Source organism: Eutrigla gurnardus, assembly GCF_963514095.1.
Source record: "Eutrigla gurnardus genome assembly, chromosome: 6".
NCBI lineage: Eukaryota > Metazoa > Chordata > Actinopteri > Perciformes > Triglidae > Eutrigla > Eutrigla gurnardus.
The window spans coordinates 10,735,499-10,759,898 of record NC_139920.1 but is presented as its reverse complement, the minus strand read 5'-3'; the positions used below and the strand labels follow the sequence as shown (position 1 = coordinate 10,759,898).

The window sequence follows — 24,400 nt, the reverse complement described above, 5'->3', positions numbered from 1 at the left end:
GAAACATTTCAGTGGTTGTCAAGACGACTAAAGCCTGTGTGACAGGTGGAGACAACGTATAATCTCTACACAGTAAATCACGTAGACACACCTTTGACATATTTCAAAAGAGCAAGCTCTGCTCCTTCCTGGCTGAAGGAGTTGTTACGTGTCATGTTACATTCACCCTTCCAGCCCATCTTTATGAAGAAAAGACCTGCTATATACTAACAGTCTTCTCAAGTCATTATGGGTCCAAACGACATAGAGAAATATTTAAAAAATGAGACAAAAAATGTAATCATTTGATTTTTTTTAGAATTCTATTGACAGAAATGTTTTTGTGGCTTTTTCTGGGCAATTATGCTCCTGCAGTTGTTAATAAATAAATATTAATAAATATATTTATAATGTTCATCATATTCATGGTAATTTGGGGATGTTTAATCATGTAAGAGACATACAGTATATATTGTGGGATTACACAATGTATTTTAAATTCTGATGTTAAAATAATTGACTCTTTAGCACTTCCACCCAGTAGTGTGGAGAATGCGTTGCTCAAACATTTCAACTTTAATGAAAGGGAAAAGAAAAATAGAACTCAACCTTAAAATGGATAAACTAAGTGTGTAATTTTGTGATGCTTAAATACTGTGAAACTGAAATACTATAGAAGTGAACAGGTTTGGTCTGTGGCTTGTTTGAGATGGGTGGGGTTCTGCTGGGAGGGATTTTGGACTCGTGGCCTCATAGCTCTAAAATCCTGGTTTACGGCCCTGCCCTCAATCCATGCGCACAATTGCGTAAAATTCCAATCATTTCAATATTTAAAGTCAAAGCACGCCGCTTAAGGTTGTGCGAACTTTTTTCACGGCACTATATTGGTTGATTGTTGTCCCTTCCTCGGTATGAAGCCATGTAGGCTATTTGTCACCAGTCAGTGACTTATCGCCCAATCACGCGTCCCACCCCTCCGCCGCGGTGACTGTTTGTGCTGCGTATAAATGAGCAGCGGTGGACTTCTGGCTTCACTGGCCCTGTGCTTCGTGTTTCTCCACTTTTAGCGGATTTAATCGGGGGTTGGCGTGTTTTCACGTCCTGATTTCACTTCATCACACGTTGAGCGCGTACGAGGAGAAAGTGCTTCAGTCGTTGCGGGAGGACGATCAGGTAACAACGTAGTTAATAGGCCTGAAACACACACACACATACACACACACAAACACACACGCACGCTAGTCCTGCTTCCTGGTCCCTGATTCCATGGTGCGTTGTGTATCTTCATCAGCTGTTGTACTAAATAGAAGATGCTCGTGACTGTGCGGGTTTATTTCCGTCTTTTTAACGCAGTGAAAACTGTGTGGGACGTTGGCCAATACAACATTGGATATCAACGTTGTTTATAAATGCGTTCAACCACTTTGACATTTCTTGAAATGTTTAAAAAGTACAAAATCATAGTCTTTGTATTCTATATGCAGACGCCAGGCAGTATAAACTCACTACAGATGCAGAAGTGGTGAAAACACGGTTGTGTAACATTACAGTGTCATGAGCATCCAGGTGATCACAGCGTCAATAGAGCCATGTCAAATAATTAAATCAGTTGGAAAGCTTTACATTACGATTTTATTGATCATCATCATTTTCCTTTTGGCAGCAGATTTATTTTGATCCTACTTACAGGTTGTGAAGAAGAAGAACAGACATGTTGCCTTTGTTTGACTGTTGACAATTAATACGTAAACCCATAAAATGTGGGAGGCAGAGCCAAGGAGATGACATGCAATTACCTCTTCAATTTAATTCACATTTCTTCTTGCTGTAACTGTAAGGTATAATGTGTAAAGGTACTCTATCCCAATATAAGTATAAGCTAATAATACTGTTTGTTTCACACAAACACAATCAACTATGAAATATGCATAACATTAAAATCTGTCTGTCTGTATTTTACAAAATGCAATTATACTGTATACCGATTTGAACGCTGCTTCCTCATTGCAGGAAATCCGTACATCATCAGTCATGGCCGCCATCAGCAGCTCAAACACAAGCTTTGCCTTGGATCTGTTCCGCACTCTGAGCCGAGGAAGTCCCACGGGGAACATCTTCGTCTCCCCGCTGAGCATCAGCTCGGCCCTGGCCATGGTTTACCTGGGGGCCAAAGGAGACACCGCTGCTCAGATGGCACAGGTCAGCACTGTCTATTACAAACACCTCCTCTCCCACTTCCACACACGATTACAAAGTGTCATTTTCATTGGGAAATGCACTCATTCTGGGGGGTTTCCATTAAACACTTACTGAGGCTGTTTGCCCAGGTACGTATGTACTAGAAGGTGTGTCTTCAGATAGCTGAAGTCTAAAGGACTTTGAACTCAATAAGCTTCTTCTGAAACAAGTCATATTTGCTTAAAAGCATGATGGTTGTAACAACTGGAAGTTGACAATGGGAACCATTGTGGTTTCAGTTCATCAAACCTGTTTCCTTTTGAAAGTAGTAAATCCTCGGAGCATTGTTCTTCTTATTTTGATTTATGACTTGTATGCAGGTTCATATCAAACCGCCAACCTTGTGTGTTTAAGGATGATCCTCTCCACCCACTGAGACACAGCCGCCCCAAATGAATGATTGACTTAATAAATTCACTGTTTGACTGTTTGACCAAAAGCATGAGGACAGATGAACATTACATCCATACACCAGTCATGTTTTTTCACACCAAACTGGGAAAACCATTTCTGTATATTGCTGGCTTGGTGCAGGAAAGCAAAACGAGGAATGAACCATCCAAACACTTGAGGAAGTTGAAAAAACTCTATTGTCTGAATGATAATTGTATACTGTAACATTGAACTGTCCCTTTCTTTGGAACCAAGGGGATTAGCTCATAGCATTAAAAAACAGCGCTAGACCCAGACTACACACACATATGGGGGTGTAATGTATGTAGAGAAGGCACATACATTTAAGATTAAAACAACAAACAAGACTAAATATTAGAACTGAAGGTGACTAAAAGGCACAGAGAGAATATCTACCATGAAGCTCATACAGTATCAAGCACTGGTGTGCCTCAGAGTGACATCTAGTGGGCCACATAGGTACTGGAAAATTATTCGAACGATTCAGAAAATTGCTCATACCCAAAAGCAGTTATTTTTATGAATAAATATACTCAAGAATTCACATCAATAAATTCAAATGCATAATTTCAGTAACCATTTACATTTGAATATCACAACACCAATCACGTGGATCAGCTCTTGAAAAGATAAAAGGAATGTCGGAGATCACCCTGCGCCAGTAAAAGCTCTGAAACATGTGGTAAGGAAATATGACATCGAAAACATACAGTATTCATTAATAATGGCTGGCAGGGAAGGGTGAGGGTAAGCACGGTATTTATTTCTGGTCATTACAGCTGACAGTTCTCTTGGCTCTCTGGCATTCTTTTTAAAACCTGAAGTGGGCTTCAAGTTACAAAAGCTTGAGACAGGCAGGTTGATGGACTGGAGGCAGCAGGTGAGGCCGAGGAAATTCACTTCCAGCACCCGGACCATCCACACTGGCGTCCCCCAGGGATGTGTGCTCTCCCCTCTGATCTTCTGCCTCTATACCAATGATTGCACTTCAGTAGACCCGACCGTCAATCTCCTGAAATTTGCAGACAGTGATACGGCTGCAAACGGACAGGAGATTTAACAGCTGGCCTTCTGGTGTGATCAGAATGCTCTTAAAAGTGTGTTGATGACAGTGGACTTCAAGAGGAGCCCTCCTTTGTCATTGATGGACACATGGACCCATAGACACCTGGACACAAGCTGTTTCAACTTACCCCCTCTGGAAGGCTTGAGACCAGTTTGAGATCAGTCTCTTCCCACTGGCTGTCATTCTGATGAACAGTTAATCTCAGTTAAATGACACTATAACTGATGTTTTATTGTTTAAATATACACTGTTTTTGTAACAAATTGCTGCCAAATATAGATCTAAGCTGCTGTATTGAATATACTGTAAACAAAAATGTATACATGCATATACTGTACATATCAACCTACATCATGTATATAAAGCAACCTGTTAAATTAGTCATTTAATATTTATTCCAGTATATTTGTATCTTGCAGCATTGCACTGCTGTATTCTTGTTGTATTGTAGCTTTGGTGTCCTTGAATCGTGTTAATACCACTTTTACACATTTAAACAGAGGGCCATTGATTCATATTGCATTTGTACTCCACTTGACAGCATTCATACTTTTATGGTAATTGATTTCAAAAGCTTTCAGGAAGTGAAGAGTAACAAGACAAGACAAGACTGGCATGATATGAAAAATACAAAAACTGTTTCAACAAGTGCTTCATCTTGAAAATAATCAAAATTCTTGCTGTGAGACCCATTCATATGAGTTTCTATTGTCCCAGAGCCAACGTGGGTGGGACTAATGGAGATCATTGTAGATATACACTTTTAAAAGCAACATTTTACATTGAGAATCATTGTCAGAAAGACGTGATCATATTACATATTATATAACATGCAAATGTAATAGTACGTCCACGTCTTACAACTTATTACTGTAGCATAGCTCGAGAACAGTCTCCTTAATTTTCACTATTTGCAACACCATTTTTGATCCCACAATGAAGTCTGTCACCCTAAACTCTCACCCAGGCCCTCTCATTCAGCTCTGGCGAAGGTGTCCATGCAGACTTCCAGACTCTGAACGCTGACATCAACTCACCCTCTGCATCATACATCCTGAAACTAGCCAACCGTCTCTACGGAGAGAACACTGCCAACTTCCTCCCGGTGAGTTTTCACTTTACACATGTAACAAAAGTCATAGATGGTTATATTGAATGCATAACTTCATATGACTGATTTTCGTTATCTCCTCACTGCAGACATTTCTTGAAGCCACGCAAAAGTACTACCAGGCAGACCTGAAGGCTGTTGATTTTATTGGGGCTGCTGAGGCTTGCAGAGCAGAGATCAACAGCTGGGTAGAGGAGCAGACAGAAAGTGAGTCGATCACAAAATGATCTCTATACCAGAATGTACATATTTGGATGTGATTGGTTAAGTCTTGCCTATCATGCACTGATCCTAGAATTAGTTTTTTTAATATTTACTTTAATAGAAAAAACAAATGACCACTGTGCAATATCAATATTCTTAAATATAATGTGAACTCAATCACTCATCTGTCCACTATTTTGTTTTTCATATTTCTTTTTTTTTAATGTTGAATTATTTATTATATTTTAACAGTTGATTATGTAGTCATATTTGTTTCTATTTGTGACGCAGTAATACTGTAAATTTCCCTACTGTGGGACTAATAAATGCTTATTTTATCTCATCTTTCTGGGAGGCTATCACCAAAATCAAGCTCTGATAATTGTGCAAATTTGGATAGTGCCACTAAGGTGATTAATTGAAAGCTCATTCATTATTTTCACATTTTTATGAACAGTATTATTAATACCTCTGTTAATAAAGCTCCTATGTATACAGAAATAGAATATATCAAGATGTATTCGGAGAAACCAAGCAAGTCTATATAAAAGTATTCAGCTCCCCAACCAGACTGGTATCATCCTTTGTTCATTTTTCCACCAGTGTGACAACTCAACTGTGGGAATGGAATCACACGAGAATCATAGTCACCCGTAATGTGCTCTGTGAATAAGTGTTTAATGGTTGCTTTGTCTCGGTTTTTCCATTCAGATAAGATTAAAGATCTTCTGAAGCCAGGAACAGTCAGTGCGATGACAAGATTGGCTCTGGTTAATGCCATCTACTTCAAGGGAAATTGGATGAACCGCTTCCATGTGGCAAACACCAAAGAGATGACCTTTAAAGTCAACCAGGTGAAGTTTGCAGATGTAGTAGAGACATGACGTTTGAATGCACAAAACAGTTTAACTGCTTAAGCTAAAGGAGATCCAATCCACCTTGATTTTCTGTGTTTCTTGTGCGTCAGAATGAGGCCAAGCCAGTCCAGATGATGTACCAGATGAAGAAGCTGCCCTTCAACTACATTCCTGAGCTCGGTCTGCAGATCCTGGAGCTGCCGTACGTGGATGAGGAGCTCAGCATGTTCATCCTGCTGCCCGAGGAGTCTGCAGATGGCTCTGATCCTCTGCTGAAGGTACGCAACTTAGATGCAACTACCTAGGCTTGCAAGAGATGTAATGGAAGCTGGAATGCATTAATTATCAATCATATACACTCTTGGGAAAGTATAGTATCTATAACTAATAATATGTATAATCATATCTCGTAAATCATGATTATAGGCTTTGACAACTCCAAAGCAGTGATAAAAGACTAAAAGATGCACATATCAATAAATAGCAGTAATAAATAAATAATCAAATCCATACAATCATTTATAAAAAGTCCCACGGTGATACCATGATGAAATGATACTCCCAACCTTATTTTTGTATATTTCATTTTTTTTGTTCCAGCTGGAAAATGAGCTCACCCAGGAGACACTGGACGACTGGACCAACAGGGAAAACATGGACGTCCACTCAGAAGTCCTCGTTCACCTGCCCAAGTTCAAGCTGGAGGAAGACTACGAGCTGAATGAGCCTTTGGCCAAACTGGGCATGACAGACGTGTTCTGTGGGGCGAAGGCCGATTTGTCTGGCATGAACGGGGAAGGAGGACTCTTCCTGTCTACGGTGGCCCACAAGGCCTTTGTGGAGGTGAACGAGGAGGGGACGGAGGCGGCTGCAGCCACAGCGGGCCTGGTAGCATTCTGTATGCTGAGGGAGGAACACTTCACAGCGGACCACCCCTTCCTCTTCTTCATCAGGCACAATAAGACCAAGTCCATCCTCTTCTTTGGCAGGTTCTCGTCTCCCCAGTAGACAGAAGCAGCAGATGAGGATATTGGGCCAATTGAAATTAAAAAATACATACAAAATCCTTGATATGAAGGCATTATTTTCTGTGATCTTTTGTTATTTGAATAAGTGACTATGTTTTGCTTTTGCACTGAAATCATAGTTTTAGCTATTTGAGTTTTATGGTTGAATAAATGATCTACAATACTGAAGTGAACTTAAGTGAAATAAAGCAATAGACTTTGGGGTTTTGAAGTGACTACATTGTTAAAATGGAGACAATCTGAGATTCCTCAGTTGACAGTAGGTCTGATGAACTTGGTGAGGTCTGAATGATCCAGAGGAAGTTGAAAGAATTTATTGAAAAACAATCTGCTCCTTTCACCACATTTGTATTGGGGTGGCAGAACATTCGTATACCTCTTCACCAGTTTAGATACCAAGGTGGAAAGAAAGCTTTTTTTTTTTTTTTTTGGCTCAACTGCTCCTTTATGCCAATGCAGTACAATTCAAGCTGTACGTTGTTAGCATAACAAAAATGAATGACAATGAATGCAAAGATCCCTATTAGTTATCTAAGCCTTTTCAGACCAGTTCTTGCAGGTTACTGTGTAAGTAAGCTGTGTTTGTCACTTCCTGTTAAGAGATAATATCGATGGAGAAAAATTCTTGCATCGTTAATTATCAAACACGGAAAGCTTATATGTACGTATAAAAGTAAAAGCTACAATGCGTATAAAAATGTTTTAGGAAATATGTATAATGTTAGACTTTAGATTATATGAATGTTTAATATCTGTCCAATTTGGGGATAATTGGAACACTTCAAGATGTCTATGAGGCGTGAAGAAAACCCAGCTGTTCTTCAGTACAACTTTATTTTGAAGGCTATGGCCGGAAACGGATTCTACGTCCTGCCACTCCAGCGTGTACTGGTCTATCCGGCACTGTAGCTGTACGCCGGTTTGTTTATTCTGTGTAGTTTACGGCCACCGGGTGAGAAACAACTAATTAACACATTAGTTAAGCTGGGAGTTAACGTTATGTTCCTGCTGTAGACGAGGAAAAGGGAGAGACTGTTTCCTGCCGTTCAGTTGCACTTTAACGTTTCGCTTAACTAGCTACATGTAACTATCAGTTTAAAGGGACCAGTTAGCATAGCTAACATCAACTTTACGTTAGTTTGTCTGGTTGGCTTTGCACAACTCACTGACTCAGTTCTGTACAAACTGGTCAGCTTTAATGAAAAGCAGTAAACAAGTTGACCTTTGGATACCCGAAAAAAAGAGGTAAGCTAATGAAGTTAGCTATACTAAGTTGGATGGTGTTTGATAATTGAGTCTGGCTTAATGAAGTTTGCTGAACTGAACTGCTAAGTGACGTGGCATGTACCTGCAAACCGCTGAGTTGAGCTGCAACCTGTAACTTTTAGACGCTGTCAGGGAGCCTTCAGTGTCGTATTCGCTGCTCCTTTGTGAAGTATAGGCTCAAGATCGCATGCAAACGCTTATATATAACATTGTTTTATTATGCTAGCAGCCCACTAACGTTACATGTTTTGTGCATTGTTTTTTTTTTGTAGATGAACTGTCAGGGTGTTGACACTGCTCCATTGAGGGTGTTAGTGACAGGAGGATCCGGCTTGGTGGGCAGGGCCATACAGCATGTGGTCAAAGAGGAGGGGGGAGCCAAAGAGGGGGAAGAATGGACATTCCTCTCCTCCAAAGATGCCAACCTCATGTGAGTGCAAACACATGTTTTGGTACTAACACACAAAATGTGGAAAAGGTCTCTGCACTTTTGTCATTCTGCGTCAATGTGGCCTGTCCTTCAGGAACATGGAGGAGACACGGGCAGCGTTCGAAAAGTATCGGCCAACCCACGTCATTCACCTGGCTGCCATGGTTGGGGGGCTTTTCAAGAACATGAAATACAACCTGGACTTTTGGGTATGAGGAAGTCACACTTCTGCTACGTAAACCAACATGTCTTGTTACACATATACACAATGCAGTGACATTTAGCCTCTGCTTGTTGCTCAAGGGCACCTCTTCCCAAGCCAAGTCCCCACATACCAAGCTACTGCTACTACACTGCAAATAAACTAGCACTGACTCGACATGTGTGGAATTGGCTTTGTTTTGTATTGTCATTGATGTTGTTTTTTGGGGGTTTTGTTGTCCCTTCCAGAGAAACAATGTCTACATCAATGATAACGTGCTGCAAGCAGCACATGAAGTTGGCACAGTCAAGGTTGTTTCCTGCCTTTCGACCTGCATCTTTCCTGATAAGACCGTCTACCCCATTGATGAGACCATGGTAAAAGGCTCCTATGTGTTTTCTTCGCTGGCATATATCAATACATTTGTAAATGGTGACTAACTACTGTACTTCTTTGCACAAGATCCATAACGGTCCACCTCATGAGTCAAACTTTGGCTATGCCTATGCAAAGAGAATGATTGATGTTCACAACAGGTGGGAACTGGGTTGTTGGTTTTACGCTTGTTGCATATTAAGTAAATTCACACCGTCACATTAATTAGAATTGTCTGTAAAACTGTGTGTCTATTTCACAGGGCTTATTTGCAGCAGCATGGGCGTTGCTACACAGCTGTGATTCCCACTAATGTGTTTGGTCCCCATGACAACTTCAGTATTGAGGACGGTCATGTGCTGCCAGGTCTCATACACAAAGCCTACATTGCTCAAAGTAAGTCACATTCTCTTTACATAATCTAATATTTCCCTTTTGATAAAAGAAAAAAGAACTCAGGGATTTGCACAATACCAAATATTTACCTGTGCTTTTTTTTTCATTTTTCAATTTAGAATAAGTCTACCTCACTGTAGTTAGGATGAGTAATGCAACTATAACTACACATCAATACTTAAAGTTAGGGTCTGTAACTGGAAAAACCAACAAGAGTAACCTAGATTTCCAAAAGACGTAACTGAAAAACTCTCAGAATAAAGATAAAAAAACCACATGGCTAGCAGTATGTGAAAGACAACTGAGTGACACAGTGAGTGCACTGGCAGAGTGTGCAAAGATATGTAGATACTGTAGATAGAGAAACGGGTAGCCCGCTCAGTGATGTTATTAGAGCCAAATTAAATGTTTGGACAGGCATATGACAGTCTTATGACAACCATAGGTATCAGATTATTTTGTCAGAGACTCTGACTTATTGATTGCTGTCTGGATGTCAACAAATGTTTCTACAATACATTACCAGCCCTAGCTTTATATATGGAGGCTTTCATTTGTCTTTGAATGTTAGTTAAGTTGTGTTGTTACTATTTATTTGATGAAGTGAATAAAGTAAGTGAATAAACATGTTTACTGATAAGAGTAGACACAAAAATACAACACATTCCAGTACGCCTGGACTATTGTCAATTTTGCAGTTTTGGTAGATTGCAATAGATTAAATTAAAATGCAGCACCGGTACCAATCCTGTGTATTGGGCTAGCATGGTAAAGTGGTAAATACATGGAACCATATAAATCATGTACTCATTTGTGTGCATGATTAGAGGAAGGGAAGCCCCTGATGGTTTGGGGCTCCGGCACTCCCAGAAGACAGTTCATCTACTCTTTGGACCTGGCTCGTCTCTTCCTGTGGGTCTTGAGAGAGTATCCGGAGGTCGATCCCATCATTCTCTCTGGTGAGCGTACAAACACAGCATATCATATCAATAATAAAAGCTGAATTAAATTCATAGTGCTAATGTCTGTGTCGTGTCTGCTGGTTCCAGTGGGAGAGGAGGATGAAGTGTCCATCAAAGAAGCAGCAGAAGCAGTTGTGCAAGCGCTGGACTTTAAAGGAGAGGTGGTGGTATCCTTTTGGTCATGTTATGTTAACTGGTGTCATTACAGCACATTTCAGTGTTTAACTTGGAACAGGTTGTTCACTATAGTCTGAAATCCAGATTTGAGTTGTATTCAGCAAAGTTTTTTGTCAACTCAGTAAACCTTTCATGTTTTTGGGTGGAATGACCACCTGCTTAAATGGTTGGTGCTGGTGGTTTTGCTTGTTGTTGCAGACTGAGTACAAATTGTAAAGACTTGCTATTTCTTTTTGCACCCTAAAACTATTTGTAGTTAAATGCAATTTGTACTAAACAGACAGTTATTATGGTCCTTAAGCTTTTATAATTAAAGTTAAATTAAAGTGATTATTCAATATATTTCTATATAGCCATCTTCCATGTACAGACCTTAACGTTTGACCTCTAGTTTGATACCAGTAAAGCAGACGGGCAGTTCAAAAAGACAGCCAGCAATGCAAAGCTGTGCCACTACCAGCCGGACTTTACCTTCACACCCTTCAAACAAGGTGGGGCTGATTTACATCATCAGAGCAGACATTTTAAATTCTGAAAAATGTTTGTTTATTAAGTCTGCTGCCTGTCTTTGCTGATTTTTCACAGCTTTAAAGGAAACCTGTGATTGGTTTGTTGCGAACTATGACTCAGCCCGGAAGTGAATAACTGGCAAAAACGTGGGTTCAAAGTGTGCCGAACCATGACCTGCTGTGTGAAGCGAAGGTGGTGATGGCAGCGATGGAGAAGCCTTGAAGAAACCACGGTGGTTCTTCTGCAAAGGTAGATGGATGTCACTGAATTAAGTCAGTTGGATTCTGTCACTCAATGAGCTGGACTGAATTGAACGTTGAATTCACGTCTGCAACACGGTGTCTTGTTTCTCTGAAGGGTTTCGGAAGCAATCTATTGTCTACCTGTATTTTTCACACTTTTTGTAGCATTATCAATTGAGTTGTTCGTTGACTGCTACAATCTTGGAATCTCGGTGCTGGCACGGTTTAATTTCAGTAGTTTTCAGTCTGTTAATCTTTTTTGCAGTTTGACTGACTTTAATTCTCGAAGGGTTTGGTAGTTTAAGTGATCTAGGTTTGATTCACTTTATTTAATGACCACAAAGAAGGTGAAGGTGTGTGCTGTGTACCTGGTGGCTTGGATGGTCTTTACTCGATATGGCATTGAGTTAAATAAATATTTTATACCAGTATGTCTCTCTCAGTAAGTGTCTTGCCTGTCTAATGGTTATGTCCAAGGCTGTGTTTTCTGATGAGAATTTTCTAGGTTTTCATATTTGACAGGAAAATAAAATATAAAAGTTATGTAATTCAGCTTTTACTATTTAACCCTTTGAATACAAGTGCAGACTGTATATCCAAAGAAATAATTTATTAACTTTAACAGCAAGCCAAAGTTACAATGACATCACGATAAGAGTTGGTTACAGTTTTTTGCAGAAAATGCTCTCTAGCAAAGAATGAATGCTGTTTAAATACATGTACAGACAGATTCATAGAACAGTTAAAAACATGGCAATAAAAATAGTTAAAACATCTTGTCTAAAGTGTAACGTTCATTTAAAAACATGGGAGCTGTTCCCCCCTTCATGGACTCTGCAGTACTCCTGTCCCGGCACGGCCCTCTTCTTACAGGCCTTCCCTGTTTTTGTGACCCCATTGCACAGCTGGCGGCCTGATAGAGAGCTGCCACAGCAAAGATGGGAGGGAAAAAAATCATTTATTGTGTAGAAACATTCACCGTTGAAAAAGGCTTAATTAAAAACACACTTTAATAACATATTCCAGTTTTCATGTTTAAGACTTGGGTGTGAAAAAGACTAAAACCCTGACCTGTTGCTGAATTGTGATGGGGTTGGACTCGCACTTCGCGAGTCGTTCACAAAATCACGTGAAGCGTTCGCTGCATCAAAAATACCTCCCAGGTTCCTTGGCGGGAGATCAGCAACCAGAGCCTAAAGAATAAAACAAGGTGTGATGCTCAGTCTCAAGGTACTGAAAATAGATTTTTAGTTATGCTTCATAGGATATTTCCTGGATTTGCTCACCGCTGACAGAACATGCTGTGGTACAAGCTTGGGAGTGGAGTGATTGGGTGTGCCAATAATCGGCACAAACCTGGACTCTGGCATTGGATTCCTTGGACGGGGAGACACTGCTGATATGCCAAAGTTACCTGTATACAAAGTAGCAAGGGAGAGAAAACAACAACTGAATCTCCTAGGGAATCACTTTACTTTAAAAGGAATAGTTTACCCCAAAATGATAATTAATCCTTCAACTTCTCGCCCCATGTTACCCTGAATGCTTTCGTTAGAGAAATACTGAACATATGGCCGATTAATGACTGGGATTTTGCTGCACAAGCTGTGTGCGAGTTTGTAAACTGAGGTTGATAAAGTTTTGCTGATGTTTAACACTGGCCATAACCCTAGAGTATATATATGAAAAGTACCGAGTATTTTCTCATGTTCCTTTTGCAAGAAACGTCTAGTAATACAATAACCATGTTTGCATGCATTCACAAAAATACAGATTAAGACAATAGTTTGATTTAACTACACTTTGAATGTGCTTCTTATCCATTTCAACAATACAATTGTGCATCAGGATTTTCAATGTTTTCATCATGATCATTTTTGGGGGTAAAGGAATCCTTTAAAAAAGGGATTTGTATTTGTATAGTACAGTATATATTTCACACCTGATATGAAGCTCTCCTGATTCAACAAGTGATCTTGTTCCATGAAGTCATCATCTACATCTCTGGGGACAAAAACAATAAGACAAATCAATAAATTACAAAGAAATGAGCACTAGTGCCTGCATCTCATTCATCATTCGACAATAAATTAATCAGCAACTACTTTGACAATGTTTTTGAAGCCAAAATGCCACGCATAGTATTTTCTGCTTTGCTCTTTAGAATTCTAAAATTCACTATCTTTTGAAAAAAAAAAAAAAGACTACATTTTGAAGACGTCACTTTGGATTCTGTAAAATTATGCCAATGTTTAACAGTTCAGACGTTTTATAGACAGTCAGAAATGACCGTCAGGTTAATAGATTAATTTGTTGCAGCCCAGTCTGCAGCGTAGATGGTATACACTGAACAGACTCACTTCTGCGGTGTAGAGGACGGTGGATACGAGTGCTGGGATGAAACTGGCTGCTTCGGTGGCTCCACAATGTCACATGGGGCCAGTGGCAGCGGGGAGGCCGGCTTTCCTGCCACCTGGAGGCACAGCCACAACCGACTCAATAACCAGTGACCTGCAGATGTGGAAAAAACAACAACGTTGTGGCAAATGCAAGAGAATATTGGAGACACTAGTCGCCTGGTAGCAGCTTTAAATGGTACCGAGAGAGAGAATGAGCAGCAGAAGGCTGAGGCCGGTGAGGTCCAGCGCCGGCTGCTGGTTGACCTCGGCTACTGCATTAAGAGGAACAGTGAGCAGCAGCATGGCTCGAGAGAAACCTGGACAACGCAGGAACGTCAGCAGCACTGCACACAGGACAAAGTAGCTGCTATGTGCAATACACGTCCACATGGCTGTCAGGCTCAAACCTATAATCACAAGAAGCACAATCAAATTAATAAAACCATATTTAAGTGGATTTAGGACATCTAGGACTGTGGAGGAAAATTATATTTTGCCTATTTGTATTCACTTAAGATGTATTCACTATCATATAGGGCAAAGAAAAGCATCACATCCTCACATGTGAGATGCTCCAGAATGTTTTGCTTAAAAAGATAGATTGTCAGATAAGATGACAAATGTGAACATCATCCAGAGTGGAGTCTGCCCGTTGGATACAAGGTCTCACCTGTCCAGCTGAGGTAGCCCTGGATCATGTGAAGCCTGTCCTCAATCCGGCTCTGCATGTGATCCAGCTGGTGCAGCGTGGTCCCCAGGGTGCTGTTCATGCGCTCCAGTTTAGTCATCAAGTCACTGTAGTACTGCGAGGTCTGGTCCTGGTACTGCAGAAACTCCAACAAACTGTGGTCTGATCAACGACAGTGTAAAAAAATACTAATCAAAGACCGCAATGAATTGAAGGATAAGTTTTAAAATTCATGATCTGTGATTTTTGTCCGTTTTGATTACCGATTTTTTGGTGGATGTCCTGAGCTTGGTGTCTGACATCCGCCAGGTCATTAACAATCGCCTTGTGGCTGTGCTGAACCTCCGAGCCTTGGACCTGCAGATGTTCACTCACATTCTCTAAAAAAGGTGAACAGGAAGGCAGGCAGAAGGAAATGCTCATTATTTCATACTGGAGGATGTGACATTAGATGGCCTTACAGTGTTTTGTCCAATAAATCAGAATTACCATATTTTATGGATTGAAGAATCAACTGCAACACCCTGTACACGACAGATAGTCTCTACTTTTAGGAATCCAGTTTGGATGATAATCTTATTGTACTTGCTTTAATTCATTCAGTTTCAGAATATATTTCATGATTTCACTGAATTTGTTTTCTCAAAACTGTCAAAGTTTCACATTTAATCCAGTAAAACTACAAGTAGTCAACACCTGTCTGTGATTACATTTCTATCAATCAAAGTTATTGAAAAGAAGCTCTTTAATGCGCTTTAGACACTTTATACAAGCACTATTCAATCAGCGCTGTACTTGTCATAACCAACGTCTAATTCTGTGCCAGTTATATGCTAAATATTTTTGGGTGTGAATGAAATGAAAGCGCTCACCCAGCCTCTTTGTAATGCCCTGAATGAGCTGGGCTACCAGTTCCTGTCCAGCGGCAATGAGAGCTTTCTCATGGCCCAGTCGCTCCAGGTTGTCCCTCAGTGAACTCTCCATTTGCCCCTGGCCCTCATGCAGCTTCCCCTGTTGGGCCTGCAGAGCACTATGACCGTCCAACAGCTTGTTCAAGGAGGCTGCCGTCAGTTCCTTCAGCTCCAGCTGGCCCTCCTGTTATAATAACGCCACCATCAAAAGCACAATCATCCTGCATCCTGTGCACATCAAGATGAAAAGGCAGTGAAATCTACCTTCAGGTCCTTCATTGCGTCTAGCTGGCTTGTTGCCGTGGAGATGAGAGCGTTGACGGTGTGCTCGGCTCTACGCCGGAAGAGCTGCTGCCGAGTCGAGTAGCAAACGGAGCGCGCCCGGTTGCTCACTATGTGGTAAGCATTCCACGTGTCTGAATCCATGTCGACTGTGCACTCTTTTATAGTCTGAAACATCAAAATGAGACTCAAAATGGCTCCACAGCGCGAATACACAATGTTTGGATGATAAAACATAACTTTATTTTACCATTGTGTCTGTACATGGGAAGGTCGGGCGCCCCTCACTTTCGGCCTGGCAGTTATACAGTGCGACTCCAAGCTTTGCGAGCTGCTCCTCTGGGAGACTTTGGCAGCTTGCCTTCAGCTGGGCAACCACCTACAACGGAGCACATCAAAGACATTGCTCAAATTTTCTGGACTGAATCTGATTTTTCACGTGGGTTCTCAGGTTGTCATGGTTTTCTAGGTCGACCACGATCATAGCAAAAGTCCTCAACATTAGCTGGTTCCAATGTTTCAAATATGAGGATTTCCTGCTTTACTCATTTAAAAAAAAATGTATTATAACAATTTATTTAATCTTTGTGGGTTTTTTTGACTGTTAAAAAAAGAAAAGAACAAAGAAGCAATTTGAAGACATCACCCTAGGCTTTAGGGAATAATGATGAATGATTTTCCACAATTATTGGATATTTTAAGGATTAATTGATTAATCAAGGCCACAATTGTTAGATTAATCAATCATTGAAAAACAACCTGTTTGTAGCAGCCTTAAAACTAGTCATACAAATAATATACAAGTCTCGTTTGCTCAGAACCCATTAAGTCAGTTTTGCAAAACACTGAGAAGTCCTGACTGTAGTTTACCCTGTAATGACAGCTGTCCAACGGGCTGAGCTCCAACTGCTTTGCTTCAGCCAAAAACCTCTCGTCTGCAGTCGTCATCTCAAACTGGGCATCCTTTTCAAGGAGCGCTGGGACTTCTGCTGCTGCTGGTGGTGGAGGAGGTGCAGCTTCTGCAGGAGGAGCCTGCGTCCCCTTCAACCATTCAAACAAGCCGCTGACTGCAGGGTACCGACAGGTCAGCACGCTGATCAGCAGGAGGTATCGGAGATGGCCCATGTCTGGAATCAAACACAATAAGAGTACGTTATAATTAGTGATTATCATCACTTACATCTTTATTGGGACCTGGTATTAGTCGATGACATCAATACAACAGACAGCTATAGTGTGTAACAGCTTACTTTTATTTAAGATAAAGTTCAGCTTTAACTTGCAGAAGTGTGTAAAACGTACTGATTTGAAGAATGTCGCCATCTAGCGACAACAGAGCCAATGTGTTTGAATGGTTGTTTGAAAATATGCATGCAGCAACATAGAGCCGTCTTATCTGAATGAATGGAGTCTTGTAGAGTAAACCCACGCAGAGTGGCCATAACTGTATGAACGATGAAACGATAATCTTTACGTTCATTTCGGAATCAGAATAATTTATTAATCCTCCAATTTAAAAATAATAATAATGGCACAAATATAATGTACAATGTATGTATATACAAACACAACCCTACATTGTCCATTTGTGTCGTTGCAGTTGAGGTAGAAGGAGTAGTCTGTAGTATAGTAGTATGAGAAGATGGTGCACATGGGTATTATTGCACATGAATAAAGTTTATTCATGTTAGAATGAAGACCACATGAAGGCTTGCCCGGGCATGTCTGCTCCATCACAACACCTGCTGTGTGGACCACTAACACAGAATTTACGCATTATTAAAACACTAATTTACTTCGGAGACTTTACGAATTGGGAATGATGCGACCATTTTTGTTTAAAAAGAATGGGTAAATACAACAGCCAAATTAAAATCTGTCAGACAGAATTTCAAACAAAAAATGTGCGTCTGTTTTAAACACCGTGGAGCAAATCACCCATGCCTTCCTCAGTGTGTAAAAGAAAATAGGAAACAAGGGAACCCATTTAAACTGTGCTAGACTTCAACACATTAAAACATGCTGCCCCAGTTTGTTACAGCGACATATGTGAGTAAAATAACTTTACATTAATTACCTTGATATTCTATGCACGGCGGACTAAATTAATAATTTCACATACTGCTAAATCACGTACCTGTGGTATAATTTGGCAGGTCCTTGTGGGTGCTGTCTCCCTCTCACAGCTGATCAGAATGACAGTTAATTTGGCCTTTTTTTGTCCACTTTCTCTCCGCCCTATAGTGCGGACACAGCCAATGGAATTGGTCGCATTTTTGAGGGGACGGACGCAGGGTGTGTTCGATTTATGTCACGGTTAAAACGGAATGTCGGTGTGCGGAATGCGTATAGGAGGATGTTTGGAGGCGCCGCCCACCTGGTGCAGCGGTAGATAGGTAGAAAACAAACCCACCGATAGTTCGCTGGAAATCAACCGGTTGGTTTTGTGGATGCTCCGGTTGTTTTCGACCTGACACTCAGTTTAATCTACAATTTGATCTTTACTTTACGCTGGACGTCCTCAAATCTGACAAACATCAGGTGAATGCATATCCTCCCACCAACCCTAGCCAGTGTTATGTTCACAGCATCGCCTGGCATCGTGTTTATGTCACTCCGTGTTATTTTATGGTTGTCCAGTCAACAAATAGCACGTGCATTGTATTTCTAATCTAATCTGTGCTGGATTATTTTGTCGCTAGCTAGATGCAGGACCGGGGGCTGCTTTCTGATGTCGTGGTTTTTAAACGCAGGGTTTTGATATTTTATCGGTACGCTTTCCACGACCCGTAGGCTAAACACTGCTCAAGTTTTGAGCTAGCAACAGCAGCGGTCCCCCTGGCACTGCAGACATGCTAGCACCTGTTTAGCAACCTCGCCGTGTGGACCTGCGACCGTTGGGCTAACGTTTACTAGCGGTCGAGCTAGCTGGTCTACGTTGCCACAACAATGGACGACTCTGGTATCAAGAAGCAGAACTGGGATGTGAAGGAGACGGAGTTGTTTCTGGAAATCCTCAAGGAGCTGGACATGAAGAAATGTTTGGACGGGAGGAAAGTACGGAATAACAAACTCTTCAAGGTGGCACACAGGAGAATGACGGCGGCCGGTTATCACAGATCAGTGGACCAGTTAAAGTTTCGCTGGAAACTTCTCAAAAGTGCGTATTACAAGTGCAAGAGAGAGCCCGACTCTCCCACACCGACTAAGATACAAGGCTGGTGGCGGTATGAGAAGACTATGGTAGCTATCATGGAGTCCAGACACTCCCTGGTCGGAGGTGGTGTCAACTCTGACAGGAATGATGAAGTGACAGAGGACTCGGACGGAGACGCATCAATGCTACACTGGCCGCAGCCCTGCCCAGACAATTCCTCCCAGAACCTGGGTTTAATTGTAGGGGTGACACCGTGGATGCGATGTAGTCTTGTCATTAGATCATAACCGTAATTTCATTTCTTCCATGCGTTGTCCAGATGCATGCATTCATTATCCAACTGTGTGCTGATTGTGAACATGTCTTTGGGTTGTTCTGATATACGCTTAGGTGCACCTAACTTAAACCAATGTAGTCCAATGAAATCCTACATTCTGGACACTTTAGAGAGGTGTTGATTCAACTTGGTCATATTGGATTTGTGTGGCGATGTTGAATTGCAGTAAGGTTCCTAATATTCTGTCCAGCCTATTAATATTTATAAGAGTAGGCTATATGTTAAACACTTCAACGACACAGTATGATGCATTTGTTGTCTTCATTTGAACAGGTAGTCTCATTGAGATCAAGGTTTCTCTAACAATCTGTGCACAAGAAAAAGCTTCAGCATGTGCATAGCAATTTACACCACTAATTTTCATATGCATTGGTTCTACAATAAAAGTAAACTTTCACAAATGTAATTTGTTGTAAAATCAAGATAAATGAGAGAATTAATAATTTACACCTTTTGAAAAAAATGCATATAAAGTTGAATCAACACCAATTCAACAACTACTGGACATTAGAAGGTTCAGGATGGTAGGATACTCTGTTGAACCTGCATTCATTTGATTTCAGACATAAAACTGACAACTTGGCAGAGAACAACTTGGATCATAATGGCAACATATAGGCATACACTACTCTTGCACATGTAGGCTTTCTTGAGAAATGTTTCAAGTGGGGATTTTCTCCTCTCGTTTCATCCTTTTTTTTTTAAATTGGAAATGGATGAAAAAAAAATAATTTTACAAGTTCTCAAGAGTGTCTGTAAGCAAGAGAACCCCCCCCCCCCTCCCCAAATATATTTAATTCACAATTATATAAAACTGAGATATGCATCAAATGTTACCATTTGATGAGCTTGGGAGTTTAGTGTAACAAAATGATCCACTATCGATACAGGCACTGATATGTTTTTTCTGTCAGTGGTCTGATAGTGATACCATGACGCGTTCTCTTTGCATACTATTGATGCAAAATAGGAGTAGTTCTGGCTTTTAGCTGCTTTCTGATACATCATCAGGTGACGAGAACAAGAGAAGAGTCTCATTTACAGACAGACCAGCTTTCTTTGGCCTATAAACGCTTATCTGGGTTAAGGATGCAGTTGTATGACAGAAAGACCCGGGACAGGGAAACTGGGGGGAGTAATGTGATTCAACCAGGAACATGTTACCTGATTTCTCAGAATACGATTTATTTATTATTATTTATTGTGTGAATGTAAACACAGTTGACATTCACAGCACACAAGTTTGTCTCAGTGGTCTGTAAAATTCTGTAAAACACTGTCAGTACACTTAATAAATATAACTGCTTTTAAAGAAAATACACCATTTTAAGGCAATGTTTTTTGATTTAGTCAAAAATATATTTTGATCATAGATGATTGTCTTGAGGGCTGCAACTATCAATAAATCTGCTGATTATTATCTCATGTTTTGTCTATAATATGTCAGAAAATAGTAATGAAAGATGTGAGTTATAATTATTTATCTTGCCAAGTTGATTTATTCAGATTACTTGTTTAATTTGACCAGCAGTTTAAAACCCAAAGATATCACTTTACGATCATGTATAACAAATAAATAAACAAATCAACTCCTCACATTTGGAAGCTGGAGTGCAGTTTTGGCATATTTACTTGAAAAATACCTCAAGTGATTACTCAGTTTTCAAAATGCTAAAATGATGTTCTGGAAATTGACTAATCAATTAATTGACTAATTGTTTGCTTTAATTTTCTTGCAGTATAATTATATACACTGCATAAAACAGAATCGTGATGCATTTGTGTTAATTTGTGTCGTGGTGAAACGTGTCATGGTAGTTTTGTGTCATAGATGTTCCTGTGATTTACACCACTAGTTTAAAGGTATAGTTGTTCAAATGATGTAGCTTGTTGTTGATGTTTCCACTCAAACCTGTTTTTTTCTTTCCTTAAGATCAAAATGGACCCTGAGATGGACTCGCAGCTGAAGATTGGTTTTATTGGCGCAGGGAACATGGCCTTTGGCATCGCAAAGGGCATCTTGACTGGTGAGTCGAGAGTGAGTGGGTGAACTGGGGCAGAGAGGGTCTTATTAAGGGATTAACAGTCTCTTGTGTGCTCCCATTAAAGGAAATGTTCTTCCTGTAAACGTCAAAGTAAGCGCACCATCCTCCAGGAACCTGGGTCGCTTTCAGGTACTTTTTCCCCCTTTACGTTTCTGTCAGGTCTCAGTGGGATGGGTAGGATTGCAGGACAGTGAGTGAGCGGTCGTAGTGGGGATCAGAGTTACTGTTGTAAGATCAGGTTCCTTGTGACTGGATGGTGGACCTGCAAACCGATCCACTGTAATGCTGATCTTGTGCTGTCGTTTCAGAGGCCTGCAGGTGTCAAATTGTTTAATGTGGGCACATAATAAAGTCATTTCAGGGTACAAACTAGTAAACTAGTTAGAGCTAACGATTATTTTCATCATTGATAAATCTGCCAATTATTTTATTGATGAAATGCTTTGTCTAAGTGCAAGAAAACAGTGGGAAATGCCAGTTATGGTTTCCGTCATGCCTCGGTGATTTTTTTTTTGTCCATAATCAGTCCATAAACAAAATATATTAGATTTCCAATGTTATTATGAAACGGAGGAAAGCAGTAAATACTTAAAATGATGAGGCTTGCTTTAAAATCACGATTAATCTGTTATCAAAATAGTTTCCAGTTGATTTTCAGCCAATTGAAGGATTAATGGACTCATCATTTCAGCTCTAACCCATGCTGTTTAGATTAGCTAGCTTGGATGTTTTGCACTGCAGTCTTTTGTGTCAGTGTTTATGCAGGTTGACATGTGGTTCAGTAACGTCCCTTCCATTGACTTTTAGGAACTCGGGATTGCCGTCACTCACTCTAACATAGAGGTGGTCTGCGGGTCAGATGTGGTTTTTGTAGCAGTCAAACCTCACCTGGTTCCACTAGTTCTCAATGAGATCTCACTACACGTCACTGAACGACACATTATTGTGTCTGTTGCAGCAGGAGTAACACTGACAACGGTGGAAGAGGTGAGACCCCCACGTGAAATGCTTTCTCTAACTACTTGGTATTTTGTGGCGATCTCAAGATGAATAATGTACTTTCTTTCTCTCTTTCAATTCCAAGCTCCTGCCAGAGAATTCAATCGCCATCAGGCTGATGCCAAATCTCCCATGTTTGGTTCAGGAAGGGGCTCTCCTGTTTGCACGGGGTTCCCATGCCAAACAGGAGGATGGAGCTCTGCTTCGCTCCATGTTGCACCACTGTGGTTTGGTGGAGGAGGGACCTGAGGCCTGGATCGACATCCACACTGGACTGAGCGGAAGCGGAGTCGCTTTTGTGAGTGTCCCAGGATATGTATAGTTTGGAAGGAAGTATATGTAACTGCTTGTTGACTATTGGAATAAGATTTCCTCAAAACAAAGATTGAGATTCAAGCATGTCATTTAATTGAGTTAAAATGAAACGTACTCAAACGTGTGTGTGTGTGTGTGTGTGTGTGTGTGTGTGTGTGTGTGTGTGTGTGTGTGTGTGTGTGTGTGTGTGTGTGTGTGTGTGTGTGTGTGTGTGTGTGTGTGTGTGTGTGTGTGTGTGTGTGTGTGTGTGTGTGTGTGTGTGTGTGTGTGTGTGTGTGTGTGTGTGTGTGTGTGTGTGTGTGTGTGAGTGTGTGAGTGTGTGTGAGTGTGTGAGTGTGTGTGAGTGTGTGAGTGTGTGAGTGAGTGAGTCCACTCAGTCAGTCAGTCAGTCACAACAACAGCAATTTAAAAACTCCCAAAATCGGGTTGGTTGCTAAGTGTGGAATGTATGGTATTAATTATCTATTTTAATTAAGTTCCAAGTGTCTGAATTTTAAAAGGAAGTCAAAGTCAGATATCACTGAAATGTCATAACCTTATTTGATACTAAATGCATCGTTTACTTTGCAGTAATGAAGTTGAGTGTGTGTTGATTCTAATGCCTGTGATCCTTCTCTGCAGGTGTATCTGTTTGCCGAAGCGCTGGCGGAAGGAGCTGTTAAAATGGGAATGCCAAGTGCTCTGGCACACAGCATCGCATCCCAAACTGTCCTGGTCAGTTTTACTGTGTGTGCGCTTTCGTTTCCCTGCAGCAGCATCAGCTATATTGAAAGAATACTCAATGTTATGTGTGTGCCAGCACAGTATTTGACCCCACCCGCGTGAATTCAGTCTCCATTCCATCTGTTACAGGGTGCTGGGAGATTGTTACGTGAGTCTGGGAAGCATCCAGCTCAGCTCCGCTCTGAGGTCTGCACCCCAGGTGGAACCACCATCTACGGGCTTCACACCTTGGAACAGGGTGGCGTGAGGGCGTCCACCATGAGCGCAGTGGAATCTGCCACGGAGAGAGCCAGGGAGCTTGGCCGGAAGTCAGCAACAGAATCCAGGAAATGACAGCTGTTTGCCTTTAATAATCACTCAATGGACTTAATTCAAGCCTTACAACAAACTGACTGCTCAGCTCAACATCACCACGGACGAGACAAAGCAGGACTTGTCACTTTTATTCTCTCTCAAACAAGTGCAGTTCATACTTATTAATTGTCATGCCTTTGACCAGAGGGATTTATTGTGGGCAAAAAGAACACTTTTGTTAAATTTTAAATCTGATTGTTAAATCTACTTTTACATGTCCACCAGCAATCCAATCTCTAATGCAAGTAAGGTGTAACCCACATTTGATTACTCCCAAAGTTGTGGATGTTGTAATAGCAGTTAGATGCACAGTACTTTAATTTTAGCCACTGGGAAAGAGGCCATCCAGTCATTAATGCATTATCGGTTCAAAAAGCAGCTTGTGTCTAGTAATGCCTCACTAGCCCTGATTGGGTTATTATCTGCATGTAATGTGGCGCTGAGAATGAAAGTAAAATGTGTGGATGTATTTAATTAAATTAAAAAGTAGTATTTAATATTTGGGATAATTAAAGAATGACCATGGTTGTGAGGCTGTCCCAGGTGGAGTTCACATCTAGTTGCTGGCTTTGTGTGTAAGACAATGTTGAGAAAGTTCATGATGCCAAGTGTGTACAATGGCTTTTCATAAAGTGTCCCATGAACCGGCTCCCTTTGTGCAGTGCCTTTTTTTTAATTTCATTATTTTTGTCAGATAAGTTGATGTCTTGTAATCAGAAAAATGTGGACCGGT

The 24,400-nt window shown here is 40.8% G+C and overlaps 4 protein-coding genes across 5 annotated transcripts; 3 read left to right on the top strand and 1 right to left on the bottom strand.

Moving 5' to 3' along the window:
- The first annotated feature begins 965 nt into the window (after positions 1–965).
- Positions 966–6,902, top strand: serpinb1 (serpin peptidase inhibitor, clade B (ovalbumin), member 1). 2 transcript variants are annotated; one of them, XM_084011039.1, is made up of 7 exons: positions 966–1,152; positions 1,990–2,178; positions 4,665–4,802; positions 4,898–5,015; positions 5,724–5,866; positions 5,980–6,147; positions 6,470–6,902. In XM_084011039.1, exons 2-7 carry the CDS (start codon positions 2,011–2,013, stop codon positions 6,875–6,877), a joined length of 1,143 nt encoding a protein of 380 aa, XP_083867165.1. In that variant the 5' UTR covers positions 966–1,152; positions 1,990–2,010; the 3' UTR covers positions 6,878–6,902. The 2 variants fall into 2 exon arrangements, with proteins under 2 accessions (XP_083867165.1, XP_083867166.1); XM_084011040.1 differs by having other exon boundaries at positions 966–1,160.
- Positions 6,903–7,810: 908 nt separating this feature from the next.
- On the top strand, positions 7,811–11,888 carry LOC311014866 (GDP-L-fucose synthase-like). Its single transcript, XM_084011738.1, has 10 exons — positions 7,811–8,142; positions 8,436–8,593; positions 8,688–8,802; positions 9,044–9,172; positions 9,258–9,331; positions 9,433–9,566; positions 10,394–10,525; positions 10,616–10,695; positions 11,097–11,196; positions 11,291–11,888. Exons 2-10 carry the CDS (start codon positions 8,436–8,438, stop codon positions 11,344–11,346), a joined length of 978 nt encoding a protein of 325 aa, XP_083867864.1. The 5' UTR covers positions 7,811–8,142; the 3' UTR covers positions 11,347–11,888.
- Positions 11,889–12,083: 195 nt separating this feature from the next.
- bmb (brambleberry) lies at positions 12,084–18,261 on the bottom strand. Its single transcript, XM_084011732.1, has 13 exons — positions 17,875–18,261; positions 16,608–16,864; positions 15,988–16,116; positions 15,720–15,905; positions 15,417–15,639; positions 14,808–14,924; positions 14,527–14,706; positions 14,057–14,263; positions 13,818–13,968; positions 13,400–13,461; positions 12,744–12,871; positions 12,529–12,650; positions 12,084–12,381 (listed from the first exon to the last, which is right to left on the bottom strand). The coding sequence occupies exons 2-13, from the start codon at positions 16,860–16,862 to the stop codon at positions 12,252–12,254; spliced, it is 1,890 nt and encodes a 629-aa protein (XP_083867858.1). The 5' UTR covers positions 16,863–16,864; positions 17,875–18,261; the 3' UTR covers positions 12,084–12,251.
- A 42-nt stretch (positions 18,262–18,303) lies between these two features.
- On the top strand, positions 18,304–24,308 carry pycr3 (pyrroline-5-carboxylate reductase 3). The gene is made up of 7 exons (XM_084011736.1): positions 18,304–19,133; positions 21,165–21,258; positions 21,341–21,405; positions 22,084–22,263; positions 22,361–22,573; positions 23,212–23,304; positions 23,443–24,308. The coding sequence occupies exons 1-7, from the start codon at positions 18,687–18,689 to the stop codon at positions 23,644–23,646; spliced, it is 1,296 nt and encodes a 431-aa protein (XP_083867862.1). The 5' UTR covers positions 18,304–18,686; the 3' UTR covers positions 23,647–24,308.
- The last annotated feature ends 92 nt before the right edge of the window (positions 24,309–24,400 follow it).

What these genes read in the sequence shown, in the direction of transcription:
- serpinb1 (XM_084011039.1), top strand. Translation starts at nt 2,011, where the DNA reads ATGGCCGCCATCAGCAGCTCAAACACAAGCTTTGCCTTGGATCTGTTC. An exon ending in TGACCTTTAAAGTCAACCAG is followed by an intron (nt 5,867 to 5,979) that starts GTGAAGTTTGCA and finishes CTTGTGCGTCAG; the next exon opens with AATGAGGCCAAGCCAGTCCA. An exon ending in GCTCTGATCCTCTGCTGAAG is followed by an intron (nt 6,148 to 6,469) that starts GTACGCAACTTA and finishes TTTTTGTTCCAG; the next exon opens with CTGGAAAATGAGCTCACCCA.
- bmb (XM_084011732.1), bottom strand. Translation starts at nt 16,862, where the DNA reads ATGGGCCATCTCCGATACCTCCTGCTGATCAGCGTGCTGACCTGTCGG. An exon ending in GGACATCCACCAAAAAATCG is followed by an intron (nt 14,707 to 14,807) that starts GTAATCAAAACG and finishes GTCGTTGATCAG; the next exon opens with ACCACAGTTTGTTGGAGTTT. An exon ending in TCAGGAGAGCTTCATATCAG is followed by an intron (nt 12,872 to 13,399) that starts GTGTGAAATATA and finishes CTTTGTATACAG; the next exon opens with GTAACTTTGGCATATCAGCA.
- pycr3 (XM_084011736.1), top strand. Translation starts at nt 18,687, where the DNA reads ATGGACGACTCTGGTATCAAGAAGCAGAACTGGGATGTGAAGGAGACG. An exon ending in GGAACCTGGGTCGCTTTCAG is followed by an intron (nt 21,406 to 22,083) that starts GTACTTTTTCCC and finishes ATTGACTTTTAG; the next exon opens with GAACTCGGGATTGCCGTCAC. An exon ending in GCGGAAGCGGAGTCGCTTTT is followed by an intron (nt 22,574 to 23,211) that starts GTGAGTGTCCCA and finishes CCTTCTCTGCAG; the next exon opens with GTGTATCTGTTTGCCGAAGC.
- LOC311014866 (XM_084011738.1), top strand. Translation starts at nt 8,436, where the DNA reads ATGAACTGTCAGGGTGTTGACACTGCTCCATTGAGGGTGTTAGTGACA. An exon ending in ATGATTGATGTTCACAACAG is followed by an intron (nt 9,332 to 9,432) that starts GTGGGAACTGGG and finishes TCTATTTCACAG; the next exon opens with GGCTTATTTGCAGCAGCATG. An exon ending in CGATCCCATCATTCTCTCTG is followed by an intron (nt 10,526 to 10,615) that starts GTGAGCGTACAA and finishes TGCTGGTTCCAG; the next exon opens with TGGGAGAGGAGGATGAAGTG.